This window comes from Budorcas taxicolor, chromosome 12, assembly GCF_023091745.1.
Source record: "Budorcas taxicolor isolate Tak-1 chromosome 12, Takin1.1, whole genome shotgun sequence".
Classification (NCBI taxonomy): domain Eukaryota; kingdom Metazoa; phylum Chordata; class Mammalia; order Artiodactyla; family Bovidae; genus Budorcas; species Budorcas taxicolor.
The window spans coordinates 15509292-15524124 of record NC_068921.1 but is presented as its reverse complement, the minus strand read 5'-3'; the positions used below and the strand labels follow the sequence as shown (position 1 = coordinate 15524124).

At 41.9% G+C, this 14833-nt stretch overlaps 1 protein-coding gene across 1 annotated transcript in view; it reads right to left on the bottom strand.

Annotated features, from left to right (window-relative positions):
- GTF2F2 (general transcription factor IIF subunit 2) overlaps window positions 1–14833 on the bottom strand; it is a 135148-nt gene that overhangs the window by 111413 nt on the left and 8902 nt on the right. Inside the window, exons 2-4 of the mRNA XM_052650098.1 lie at window positions 9945–10018; window positions 2171–2189; window positions 539–683 (exon numbers count right to left, since the gene is read on the bottom strand). Of these exons, the coding sequence (XP_052506058.1) occupies window positions 539–683; window positions 2171–2189; window positions 9945–10018 (238 nt within the window). The remainder of the gene's footprint in view (window positions 1–538; window positions 684–2170; window positions 2190–9944; window positions 10019–14833) is intronic.

The window sequence follows — 14833 nt, the reverse complement described above, 5'->3', positions numbered from 1 at the left end:
AACATTTAAGAGCAAACACACAAAATTAAAAATCATGCAGAGCTTCTTAGAAGTCGATACCAATTAAAAGAAGTCAATCCCTATGCATTAAGAAATAAAGCGCACAGGAGCCAAAGTATTCCCTATATTTTGACTCAATATTCCCTAGTATTATGCAGTATTTTTTAAAACACAATTTACAGTTGCTGAATATCAATTTACCAAAACAGGCAAGGATGACCTTATCTTGGCAAAACTCGTAATACTGTTTCCTCAACATCCTGGAAGCCAGCTTGATGCACCACACTCTTCCATCTGCTTTGTTCTATTTCTTCACGCCCCAAATGGAAGTTAGACCCTTCCAGTAACGGTCAAAAATCCATCAGTCACAGGAAAGGACTTCGAGCACCGAGCGGAGAGGCAGCACGACGTGAGTTAGAGGTAGAAAGAATCACAGGTACAACAGCCCTGGCAGTGATGCCCTTTGAGAGTGCGTTGAGAGAGATTATCTACACAACACGTCCAGGAACTGCATTTAAAGGACTCCGTGCCCACTTACCTGAGGAGCTCTCCGTGAACACGGTTAATGTCTGTCCTCCGACACTTTGTAAGACAAATGGATGTTCTCTAGGGGCACTGACTGAAGCCGGTTTTCCACCAATATCGTGAATATTTGCAAGATCCTCATTCAAAGTAAATGAAACCTAGTAGACACATTAACGAGAGCTTATTACAATATACTTTTGTATTCAAAGCATCTGTACAGAAACTATGACTATAAATCAAATATTTTAATGTGAATCTTTTCCAATCATTTTATGAAGCACTTTAAAAAGTTTTACCAAATAAGCTTTAATAATTAGTCATAAAAAGAGAATCTATTCCTATTTGTCTGAACAATGGGGTTAATCTACCATTATAAAGATAGCTTTCAAATGTTTCCTCTGGTCTATGGCTGAAAAAATTCTATTCGTAAAATAGAAGTAACTTGTTTCCCTACGGTATCTGCAGTCAAGGAACTGTGTCTTGTTATATTTATACCCATAAATAAATTTAATAAATATTAGGTGGATGGATGGATAGACAAACAGAACTATCCATCCATCCATTCGTTCAGCCACCCATCTCCAAGCAAAATGCCTGGCACACAGAAGAAAAACAGTATTTGCTGAATGAGTGAACGTTAAGTATTAAGAAAGCAACTATCTGAAGCAGGGGGAAGAGATCTATTTACTCAGAAAGCTTAAACACTCCCATAAGCAGAGGATGGCTTTCTTTTTTAGATCCAATGATTACCATGAGTACATGGTGCTGTTTTACTTTCAAATATTTCAACAAATACAACTAAATATTTATAAGGATAACTCAATATTGAGGTTTAGAATGAAAAGACCCAGTAGGTCTTTTTTGAAAGACCCAATCTTTCAAAATGCTTTTTGCCATATCTCCCCAAATTTTTCATCAAAGGGATTTATAAACTTAGAGTGCTGATCTCTCAATCACATAGAAAGATTATGAAATATTAAGTATCTCTCTAGTATGTGACTGGAGAAGGCAATGGCACCCCACTCCAGTACTCTTGCCTGGAAAATCCCATGGATGGAGGAGCCTGGTGGGCTGCAGTCCATGGGGTCGCAAAGAGTCAGACATGACTGAGCGACTTCAGTTTCACTTTTCACTTTCATGCACTGGACAAGGAAATGGCAACCCACTCCAGTGTTCTTGCCTGGAGAATCCCAGGGACGGGGGAGCCTGGTGGGCTGTCGTCTATGGGGTCGCACAGAGTCGGACATGACTGAAGTGACTTAGCAGCAGCAGCAGCAGCAGCTAGTATGTGACAGGTACCGCAAATTATGTCCTAGACTCAATGAGTTAAAACCTAAGGCCTTCAAAAATCTGTGTCAAATACATTTGCCACTCTGAATTAATGTTAAAGTATTACTGAAGCAATACTAGTTTTCACAGAACTAAGAGAGGGGATATTTAAATCAAAGTAGAAAAATGCTCAGTATGAGCAACTAGAAAGGAGCCTATTCACTCACACAAGAACGGCATTTACACTATGTTTTCCTGACCAGCCACCAGTTTCATGTGGAGTTTTCCAGAGCAAACACTACCCTCTTGTTACTAATTCTAATGCATAGTAAAATAATCTCATGTTTTAAATAAAATTTCCATAAAATAATCTTACCTCGGTCCTTCCTTGATTTCTGAAAGAGAGGAAAGAAAACATTTCAATTATTTAATTTCATGTTTTTTCCAAATGTAAGCTAAGAACTATTAGTAAAAGAAACACAACTTCATATGTACATTAAAATATTACATTTACAGAGATTAATATTACCTTTGGTTCTCCTAACTATTCTATTTATAATCCTATAGGAGAAAAAAATTCACATTAATCCCACGCGAATATTTCATTTTATTTTTTGACTGCACTGCACTGCACGCGGGTTCTTTGTTCCCTGACCAGGGATCAGACCTGAGTCCCCTGCAGTGGAAGCATGGAGGCTTAACCACTGAACTACCAGGGAAGCCCCACCAGTGACTATTTTAGATGTTACAAGTTCATGTCTCTTAACACTATAACAACCTGCCCTAATAATATTTTGGCCAACTAATGATCTTATTACAATCCTTATTTTAATTTTTGTGTATTTTTAGCGTTCAGCAGCATGTGAATGGCATGTTTAATACCAGATATAGAGAACTTCAACAAATTTTACTATTTATTTTGTCCAGCTAAAGAAGTTTCATTTACTTAACAAAATTTTAAAGATCAAAAATTATTATTTTAAAATTATAAGCAATCTTCTCTGCTATTAAATAATATGCTCATACAGAAATAATTTTACTACAGACAAGCCAAAAAAAATTTTAAATTAGCCAAGATTCTACTGCTAATATCTTGTACTATTAGCTACAGTAACTATCCTTTTATACTACCTTTTTTTATAATCTGCTTTTGGTTTTGGGGTGCACTGAGTCCTCCTTGCCGCGTACAGGCTTCCTCTAGTTGCAGAGAGCAGGGGCTGCTCTCTAGCTGTGGAGTGCGGAGCTTCTCAGCACAGCGGCTTCTCGCCGCAGGGCACCGGCTCGAGGAACATGGGCTTCAGTAGTCACAGCACGTAGCCTCAGCAGGGGCGGCTCACAGGTTCAGTTGCTCCTCAGCACGTGGCCTCTGCCTGGACCAGGGATTGAACCTGTGTCCCCTGCACTGGCAGGTGGGCTCCTATCCACTATATCACCAGAGAAGTCCCATACTAGTTTTTATTTATTTGAATTGCATGTTTTTAAATTGTTTTTTACCAATATGGGATCAATGTACTCCCTAATAATAGCCTAATTTTTAAAAAAATATGTATTAAATACCTGTCATATTCAAAGTACTGAGTGCAGGGCCCCTTTGCCAGCCAGCAGAAGATATAAAAGCTAAATCCATAACCATAAAATGAGATAAACTTTAATTAAGAGAGCCACAATATGCCAGGATCAGACAGGAGAACACCATCTCTTCTATTCTAAGAGGTAAGTATTGGCTCAGCAAGAGGCCACTTTTGAACTAGTATCAAAAGTAGATAGCTAAGCAAAGTCATGGAAGAGTCTGATCAGAAAAATGTGATCAGATTTGGCTGGGAGGGAAAGTACAAAATAAGGAATAGTAGGAGATGAACTACAAAGGAAAAATGGAACCAGACCATAAATGATCTCTAATATCAGAGCACAGCCTTTATTCTTTAGGCAATGGAACGCTACAAAAGAATAACAAGTACGAAGTTCATAACAAGGACCATATTCAAAGTTCCTCCAAATCTAACATTTATATTCAAACTTCAACTGTTAAACTCCCTAAGCTATTTATTAGCTGATGATCAATCATTGAGTTTGCTGAGTGATTAAGAACAAAAGTATAACAAGCAGAAAGACACGATCTAAGAAACTTCAGGTGGGCAAGCACTATTTCTCTGCAAAACTAGGCTGAGTTCCAACCTGTGCCTTCTTTCAGCAGTCCATTCATTCACTGCCACTCAGCGTTTGCTGCACATCCAGGGCCTCGCGACAAACGCACGACATGATGCAGCTCTTTATCCTCAAGGTCTCAGTTTCATGGGAAAACAAAACCAGTTCCAATCCATGAACAATTACAAACAGGATTTTATAACTATAACAGGATTCCTAGATTAAGGAAGACTAGAGAGATCTGACAACAGGAGGTCATGCAAGACTGTGGACTGGGCCCTTTTGCTGTAAAACATCATTGAGACAACTGGCAAATCTTAAGTGAAGCCTGATGATTAGGTAGTAGTACTATTCGGTTGTTAATTCATAGATTTGAAAGGGTGAACTGTGACTGCAAAAGAGAATTCCCCGTCAGAAAGTAGCTCTTTATTTTCCCCAGTGAGGTACATACTTTAACACATTCTGAATTTAGGAGATATATCCCTAAGGGAAACTTTACTGCTTTCTTTTAGAGATTTAAATATTTATTAAAATAATAACAAAAATGAAACAGTTAATGTGGCTTTTGATATTTCTAACTTTATACAGATCTCTTGTTAATATCAATGCATGATACATTAGAAGACAGGAACGTATTCAAATTATATTCCTGAAAAGTCACAGGAGAATGCTGTATTACATGGACCTATCTGGTGGGCAAGTTCTTTATATTGTTCTTCCAGCTTTTCTGCTGCTTGAGACTGTTTCAAATTAAAAGAAAAAATTTTTTTCAAATTAAAAATATTAAACAATTTAAAAATGTCCCCAGTTTACTTAATTAATCCCTTACTAAAAAATTTGAGAATGCTACTCATTTTTCTCCATTAACAAACAATACTGAAACAATTATCTTTGTGTATCAGTCTTTGCATCACTAACTTTTATTTCCACAGGATAGGTTTTAGAAATTGATGGAATTGCTGGGTCAAAGGCACGAGGATTTTATTATTAATATCCCAGCTTTCCCACTGTCTGAGTCCCCCTCTGCGAGGTGAGTCTCTCAATGTCTTTCTGTAAGGGCAGTACCAAGAACTGAACATAACGCTTGCGCAGCGAGCTGACTGGCAGAGAAAACAGTGGACTGTTATTCTGCTTTGTTTTGAGCAGCAGTGTGTATCTGTGCTTGGGTGTATGAGATATGTACATATATGTACATATGTGTGTATATATATATATGTGCATTAATATACATGTGTGTTGCCAGACTGCCCTTCAGAAAGTTAGTACTGATTTAAACTCCTATCAACAGTGTAACACTGTTCTAAACTTACTCAATTTTTGTAACAGAAAATTATCTCACTGATTTTTATTTGCATATTTTCCATTATTAGTGGGCCCTCACATGATCTTGAATGTTAAATGTGTTTAGAAATAAAACTAGAAATTACACATCTCTGAGAGAAGCTGTATTATCACAGACTATGACTGTCAGTAAAACATGACACTTATCAAAGATTTTGAAAACTGAAGTTTTCTGAGGCAGGATGGTTATGTAGAAAGGCTGGTTTTAAAATTAAAACTAAAGCAAAACTGTAAACCAATTAAAATGTAATACCCATCAGATGTTCAAAGGTATTTAAAAAAAAATGCAAGTACAATGATTTAGGGACGTGGTGGGGAATGCTTGAAGCAAACAGCCCAAACGTTACCAACTGTTAAAGCAGGCTGCTACTCTTAGCTTATTCATAACTGGACTCTCCCTTTTCTCAGGTGTTAACAGACCACACTGAGGAAGAGCTGCATTCACTCTGCGCGTCTCCCCCTCCCCTCTCTGCCGCTCTCAATTCCTCTACTCCACAGCCCTGTCTCTGCTAGAACCAACGTCCACACCATTTCTTCCAGCTCTTGGCGCAGGAAGCTGCTGCTGCTGTTTAACTCTGGGAGATCAGAGCGGGAGAGAAGACATCAGACATGACACAGAGTCTATGCATGTACTGGGTAGTATGTGGGATATAACAGTACGTGAACACTTACTAAGTATTCTACACACACTGAATCCATGAGGTATTAATACCATCTCCTTTTAACAGATGAGGAAACAAGAAAGGGTAATAAGCAACTTCCCCAGAGTCACATGGCTGGTAAATGACAAGGTCTGGATTAAACCCAGAGCTGACTGACTCCTGAGTCCACACTCCTTATCAGTATGGCACATTGCTTTTTTAAAACCTTAGCTGTTTTTCCATTTTTTTACCCGAATATATGTTTTTTGGACCACAAAGATAACCCATAAAGGGTTACTCCGCCTCTAAACATCAATACTTAATTATACATCTTCTTAAAAACCAGATAGTTTCACCCGGTTTGCCCTAGATCTTCTCTTGAACGGCCACAGTCCCTTCAAATGCTCCTCACAGGAAATTGATTTCGTTTTCCCACTGTCCTAGTCTCACTCCACTGAATGAACTTATTTGTCCATGTCTCTAAGCGCAGCACTGAAAATGGAACACAATGTCTGCCCTGTAAGCTGACTGACAGAGAAGAGTGGGGTTATCAGCCCACTCCACTCGAAACAACAATCGCCCAATAAATGAAGCCTTTTGCTTATAGCCACAAAACTTTGATGACTCATATTTAGCTGAAATTAAGTCTTGATAACCTAGTCACATGCACTGCTAAACCATTCCTCGCTTATCCTACACTTATTTAATAGTAACTCTAGTGATCAGTAAGAAGAGTGAAAAATGAGTAAATTAGAAACATAAATGAGATAGTCAGGAGACATACTCCAGAACAAGCTCTTTTCAAGCATTTCTATAGCAATCTTGGGGAACCAATCACTATATATCTGTTCTCATCATTAACAGCATCTAGTTCTTCTATATTTCACGTTAGATAGAAAATCTGCTAGGCTTTTAATTTACATATAAAATACACATCCTAAAGGAGATCAGTCCTGGGTGTTCATTGAAAGGACTGATGCTGAAGTTGAAACTCCAGTGCTTTGGCCACCTCATGCAAAGAGTTGACTCACTGGAAAAGACTCTGATGCTGGGAGGGATTGGGGGCAGGAGAAGGGGACGACAGAGGATGACATGGCTGGATGGCATCACCGACTCGATGGATGTGAGTTTGGGTGAACTCCGGGAGTTGGTGATGGACAGGGAGGCCTGGTGTGCTGTGATTCATGGGGTCGCAAAGAGTCGGACACAACTGAGCGACTGAACTGAACTGAAGATACACATACATCTGTTATTATTAAGGGCAAGTGTGTGTTAATTGCTCAGTTGTGTCCAATTCTTTGTGACCCCATGGACTATAGCCCGCCAGGCTCCTCTGTCCATGGGATTTTCCAGGCAAGAATACTGGAGTGGGTTGCCACTCCTTCTCCAGGAGATCTTCCTGATCCAGGGATCGAACTCGGGTCTCTGACATTGTAGGCAGACGCTTTACCATCTGAGCCACCAGGGAAGTCAAGAATACTGGAGTGGGTTGCTATTTTTCCCTCCAGGGGATCTTCCTAACCCAGGGATTGAACCCAGGTCTCCTGCATTGCAGGCAGATTATCTACCACCTGAGCCAGCAGGGAAGTTACATACAGTTTATTGCCAAAACCAGGACACTCTGGGAGTGAAAGAAGGGACACTATTAATAACTGCACAGAAAACTACATAAATTATAAAACACGTAAACCGGCCATAACATGGGGACATGGCTACCCTAGGCATACTAGATGCGACTATATAAAATACCTGCTTTAAACCAAGGACACGTTTGAAATTTTCTTCCAAACAAAGAGTGATCAAGAAAAATCGCAGCATACCCATTACTGACTATTTAGCACGCTATCTTTAATAGATGCTTTAGGCATCAAAGCAGTACTTAGGGCTTGCACAGGCTTCACGTGTGGCTCAGCTGGTAAAGAAACCACGTGCAATGCGAGAGACCTGGGTTCGATTCCTGGGCTGGGAAGATCCCCTGGCGAAGGGAAAGGCTACCCACTCCAGTATTCTGGCCTAGAGAAGTCCATGGGGTCACAAAGAGCCGGACACGACTGAGTGACTTAACACTTTCACTCTCAGGGCTTGCACACGTCTCCCTACAGCTCAGCTCCTTTGACTCTACTTCCCATACTAGCTCCCTCTTCCTCATACCAAAAGAAAGACTGTACGTTCCTAAACTAGGTGTTTCCTGTACACAGAGATTTTCAGGAGTGCAATACTCATGGTAGGAAAAGGAAGGGACTCTAAGCTCAGAAGAGTAAGTGTCTGTCCACAGTCTCACGGACAGTAAGTGACCGGGCCGGAACTGGAAGCTGCTTGAGTTTCCTTACCACTCAAAGGACTGAATTCAAGGCTGGTTCTGCTATTAAGTGTATAGTAGCTTCTTAAGATACTACTGGTCTCTACCTAATTTCAGAACCCTGGATATAAAAGCAGGCCTGTTTCCAATATGGCTTGTGAAATCAAAAGGAAGAACTAAAAGATCTGTCTGAAACAAAGGTAAGTAAGATAAAGAACAAAAAGCACTTAGAGGCATAAACACAAGAAAGAGTCCAAGTTTCTTACTTTAAAGACATGACGTAATCCAAGAACACAGCATTGCTCCTCCAAAGAACAGCTCCAGAGGGGGTTCAAATAACATTCAGAGACTGAGAAGATGAGAAGGAGCCACCAACAGAGTGATGTCTCAGAAGTGAGATGAAAACAGTACGGTGTGAGGGTGGAAGTGATCACTCTGTCAAGTTATGCTGAAGGGCAACTGAGGAGGGCTGCTAGTTGACTCTTGGATTTTAGAATACGGATGTGGTGCTTGTGCTCAGTCCTGTCTGACTCTGGCACGCCACGGACTGTGGCCCGCCAGGCTCCTCTGTCCATGGGATTCTCCAGGCACGAATACTGGAGTGGGTTGCCCTTTCCTCCTCCAGCGGATCTTCCCAACCCAGGCATCAAACTCTTGTCTTTTACATCTCCTCCACTGCAGGCACCAGGGAAGCCCATGAATGTGGTAGATTATTTTTTTTTAAAGGCAACAAATTCTTTACCAGAAATCCCCCCACCTGGAGGCGGAGTCTACTGCAAGTTACATTTGGCAAACATGATGCAAGCACAGGTTTGCAAAGTGTTTGTGCAGTGGGGCTTCCCTCCTTCGCTACCAGGAACTCTTTCACCATCATGGGAATGAACACAATGGAGATGAGACACAGGCGGCCGCGGCCCTGGGTGACAGTAAACCAAGCCCAGACACACAGGCGAGATCATTCCAGCCGGGAAGACCAGCCAGGTCAGCCACCACAAGAACTGTCTAGAACTGCCCCCACAGAATGAAAAACAAATAAAATGGTTTTGTTCTAAGCCACTGAACTTTGGGGTGGTCTGTTAACAAGCAAAAACTCAGTGATAAAGAGGAGGATACTGGTGGCAGAAAAGAGCTGTTTCAGTGGAGGAGTGGGTGTGGATATCTGATTAGAGCTGGACTATGAATGAATGGACAGAAAGAAGGGAACACGAAGCCTGTGGCTGACACCAGCTGAGCTACAAGGGCTTCCCTTTCAAACAAGGCCAGTTCCTCAACCAGGAAACACCAAACACTCCTGCGCTCTTTGCAAGGTATTCCCTACCCCCTTCCAAAGCCTCTATAAATAGGTATGGTGGCACAATGGCAAAATCCTTCTACTGAAGCACTTACTTGGTGCATCCAGCTATGGCCAACTCAAGCATAGCTCCTCAAAGATGCAGAGGACGGGCGGATGAGGGAATGACATACTCTGCTACTTCACTGCCAGTGGGTTTTAGCAGCAAACTGTGCTGGATATTTACACCTGTCATTAGAAGAGTGTGTGTGTGCACACACACGAATCCTGACCGGGCACCTCACCAGCTCTTAACAAGCCTTGGCAAGCTCATCATTTCTTATTTTCCAGATAAACTCTCTGTTTGAAAAAGAACTTTAATTACATTTATAAGCACTTGTAAAATAAATTCAAACAAGTTTCATAAAATGTCAAAAACTCATAAATAACTTACTTGGCAATCCTCAGCTTCCCGACTTCACCTCTTCCAGGGGCTTTAGCCCATTGCTGCGACAAATATTTAGGAACCTAAAACAAAACAAAACACTATTAAACTAGGTTTTGGATGCAAACAAGCTAACAAATCCTTTTAAGCATAAAGTGATATACAGCTTCTATTTTACTTTCTGTCTGTCATAACTGACCCATAGCAAGCTCTGATTATGTTTTGCACTAAAGAGATACTAAGATATGTAAGAAACGATTTTAGCTCTCAAAGTGTTTAACACCAATTGAGTCAGTGACACAAAACTAAAACTGGTCATATAGCTTAACAATAATGAAACGCTAATTTATGTTCCCAAGTCAGTCTAATAAAAGTTCAGAGATGAGAAAGGCTGCCAGAAAAGGCTTCTTGGAGAATAACACCGACATGTTATGCAGAGACACTACTGAGCTTAAGATGATTTGAAAAGTCATGTTTTATTATGTATAAGATAACTAATATGAAGAAGGATCTACTGAAATAAAAGAAATTATTCAATGTAACAACTAGCATTTATATAACACTACTTCCCTGACACTGTGATATGCACTTTTCAAACATCTGTACCTCACGTCTATATGAGGTAGGTACTGTTCATTATCACCACTGCACAGAATATGAATTTGGAGCACCCAGGGATTATAAAATTTAGCCAAAGGCATATAATTGGCAAATGAGGACCCAGGATTCAAATGCAGGCACTCTAGTTCCAATGCCTATGCTTTTAACCAATACACTATATTGTGTGTGCAATCAGATATATGCAATCAAAATCTCAAAAGGTTAAGAGCATATAACCTACTATGGGCCACCTGTTATTTCTTCTAAGACATAGCTGGAACTCGGCAATCAGTACATACGTTTAAGATGACCCTATTCTGGAGGAGTAAGATGCTACACGTGAAGCATGAAGTACAATGCCTCACACAAACCAAGCGCTCAGTGAGTATCAGGGGTCATTTTTATTTTCCACAGTAAGTCTGAAATGATAACATGAATGTGTAACAGAGTCAAAGAGAGCTTCCGAAGCTGGAAAGGAAAAAACTCCATCTAACAAAGTTTCATTTACAAGAAGAAGCACATGACTGTTAGTTGAACTGCAGTGCTTTGAATCGAGAAAAATTTAAGAAAAGAAGACCCTAATGGTATTTGTTCATTCCCTACACTAAAATAAACTGAACAACCACCGTGTCAAAACTGTGCCAGAAGCCTGGAAAAGATGCAGGGGACGGGAGCCACGGTGTCAGGTACCATGCTATACATTTTGCATCCACAACCCATTTAATCCTCCCAATCACCCCGCAAAACTGGACCGCTCTCCTCATTCTGTAGATGACAAAACCGAGGCTCAGAGGACTAAAATAACACGGTTAGCTAGTATTAGTCAGACTCCAGACTGGTCAAATGTACCCCATCCTTCACAGACTTCAGATCCTCTAAAGGAAAGGAGTTCTGAAGAGTCCATACCTTAAAGTTTCAACTATACTGTGCTCCACTATTCATGCACGCTTACAGGGTTTGGCAAATTTCTTAGGATAACTGTACCTACCTATTAGGTCTGCTTTGAATACAGATGAGAAGAAAACCCACTCAGGCATACAGAAGATTTACTGGCAAAAGTAACTAAATATTCCAGAAGGAGCATTAAGGTGGCCTGATTAAGGGCTCAAATACCGTCACCAGGACTCTCACCATCTCTCGGCTCTTCTCACCACACTGACTACTTCTTTGACAGCCTTCCCCGCTACGTAGCACGACGGCTGAAGCCATGCCTGAAGAACACGAGCTCTTCCCCATATCCCCAGCAAAATCGTTTTTCTCTTGTGGCTCTGACCAGGTCACGGGTCCTTTGTCTGGCCTGTTACTGAACCAGAGATGAGATTTCTGCACTGCCAGCCTGAGCCAGTGACACCTTTCGGGAGGGACAGTCAACACCTTAGAATCACCAGACGGAAAAGGCGGAGCAGTGGTGCCCACAAAGGAAACTCAAGGTGCTGTCACGGTGAGTCAAAGAAGCAAATGTCAACATTACCTGTCAGAACTAAATATAAGATGTGAAACTGATCTGGGCAAATACTGTTACATCAAATAAAACCCTGAATCCTCAGACTGTGTAAATTATTACCTCATGGCCTCAATCTTGAAATCCTGCCTAACATGTCAGCCTTTGCCTCTGGCGTTGTCTGATTTTTAGCCCAAGGGAATCTTCTTGTCAATTACTCTAACACAAAGAGGAAACGGAGTTCTACAGGTAGCGGCCTGCTCTAACAATCGATGGTGAGCTATACTCCCTAATAAAGTCCTTAGGGGAAAGATGGTGGTTTTTCTTCATCATATTCCACGTTTCTGATTCAAATACTGTTAAGACTTTCTCATTACCAAGAACAGTACCCTTTCCATAAACTGTATTTCAAGGAACCCTTCTGACCACCGTCTCCTAACTCCCTGGCCCTCTCCTCAGTACTTCGGCTCCAACAATTCTTGCCTCCTTCACATCACTGACTCTGCCCCTGCCTGCTTACGTCCTCTCTTCTCTCTGAAATTGAACTACATTTCACAGCCCATCATTATAATCATTCTCTTGTCCCTAACTCCCTCCATCATACTGGCCTGGCAGAATCTAACCCTGATTAAAGCCAAGTGATACTAGTAATATCACTTCTCTTATTAATTAATCTATGTATTGTTTTATTTGATTGTGCTACTCCTCCTCCACGCTTGCACCTGAGCATCTGAAGAAAGACAACCATGCCAAATGGTCTCCCCTGAAATCCTTGGTGACTAACATCAAGTAAGCCCTTCAAGATGCTGGGCAATTAACTCCCTCTCCCTGGTCAACCGTCACCTGCAGCGGGAAAGCCACTGCAGACAGGCCACACATTCGCTCCTCAACCTGTAACACCTCTTGCTCCTCTTCCCTCCAGGATGATAACCCGACTTCCTCTTCCACTGAACCATCAAAAGCTTCTAAGTCTACCACTTAGCCACAGGGGAGCCTTCTACTCTGCTCTCCCCTCTTAACAGATGAATGGCGGCCACTCCCTCCACATGCGCGCTGAATTTTTGCCTGTAGTCTAACCTAGGACGTCTTTCCTTCAATGCTACCCTCTCCCCCCTCCACTCCCTTTTTTATTCTCCCAACAGAATCACAATGATGATGTGTGTGTGTCAGTGGCTCAGTCATGGCCAACTCTTTGCGACCCCAAGCCCACCAGACTACTATGTCTGTGAGATTCTCCAGGCAAGAATATTGGAGTGGGCTGTCATTCTCTTCTCCAGGGGATCTTCCTGACCCAGGGGATTGAACCCAGGTCTCCTGCATTGCAGGCAAACTCTTTACCATCTGAGCCACCAGGGAAGCCCAAAGTGAAAGTGTTAGTTGCTCAGTAGTGTCTGACTCTTTGCAATCCCATGGACTATATGTAGCTTTCCAAGCTTCTCTGACCATGGAATTCTCCAAGAAAGAACACTGGGGTGGGTAGCCATTCCCTTCCCCTGGAAAATCTTCCTGACCCAGGGATCGAACCTAAATCTCCTGCATTGCAGGCAGATTCTTTACTGTCTGAGCTACCAGGGAACAGCGAGCTTACCAAATGTGGCAGAAGACTCTAAGATGGCCCTCAATAATCCCCATCCGCTGATGCTTGCACCCCTGTGTAACACCCTGACTGCATCAGCCCAACTAAGCCATGCCAGGAAACTCCTGAGCCACAGAAACTATGATATCAAAAGTGTGTGCCATTTTATGCTACTAAGCCTGTGGTGATATGTTATATAGCAATAGATAACAAACACGTTACGTGACATTTAATATATTTAAATGTTTTAAATAAATTAACCATTTGATTCTCACACAATCTGTTCATTTTTTCCATTTTACAAGTGAGGAAACTGAGGCACAGAAAGTGAGCAAATGGACTCGCGGTCACACCCCTGGAAAGGGCAGGCTCCTTCATCCTTCCCACGCCCTGTCCCGTGTCTCTGCCTCTCTCCACCGCAAGGCTCTGAGTGAGCTGTCTCTGCTGGCTGACCACAGTTCCTCCTCTGCCGCTGGGTTCTGCTCTCGACAGGCTCTCCCCTCCACCACTCCACAGACACGGCTGCCTGTGGTTAAAAAGCTCTCCACAATGTCAAGCCAACGTTCAGTCTTCATCTTGCAGACCTATCAGAAATATCTGAGACTCTATTGTCTCCTCCTCCTTCAAATGCCTTCTTCACTTGGCGTCAGGTCACCACAGTCTCTCGTGATTTTCCTGCCACTTCTCCAGACTCTCCTTTTTCGGTCTCCACACATCTAGATTCTCATCTTCCTGATCTTTTAACCTGAGAGGGCCCTGATTTCGGTCCTCAAGCCTCTCCTCTCTGTCCACACTCATTCTTACATAACCTCATCCAATCCCAAGGCTTTAAATTCCATCTGTGTAACTACAACTCTCAAATTTACAGCTCTTCCCTCAAGTTCCAAATTATACAACCAGCTGCTTACTCAAACTCTCCATCTGAATATTCAGGAGACGTTTCAAACTCAAAATCTCCACTCAAGAACGGATTCTTACTCGTGAACCTATTCCTCCGGCAACCTTCCATAACGCAGTAAAAGTCAACTCCACCCTTCCAGGTACTCAGTCAGAAACCATGGACTTACCCTGAGTAGCTCCTCTTTTCTCACATTCCACATCCAATCAACTGACACAGCCTGTCAGCAATACCTTCAGATTATATCTGGGCTCCACATCCTTCTCACCAATTCCAGGGCTACCATCCTAATCCAGGCCACCTTCATCTCTTGTGTGATTGTTGTCCGTGTCCACTTTAGTCTCAATACAGCAACCAGTTCAGTTCAGTCGCTCAGTTGTGTC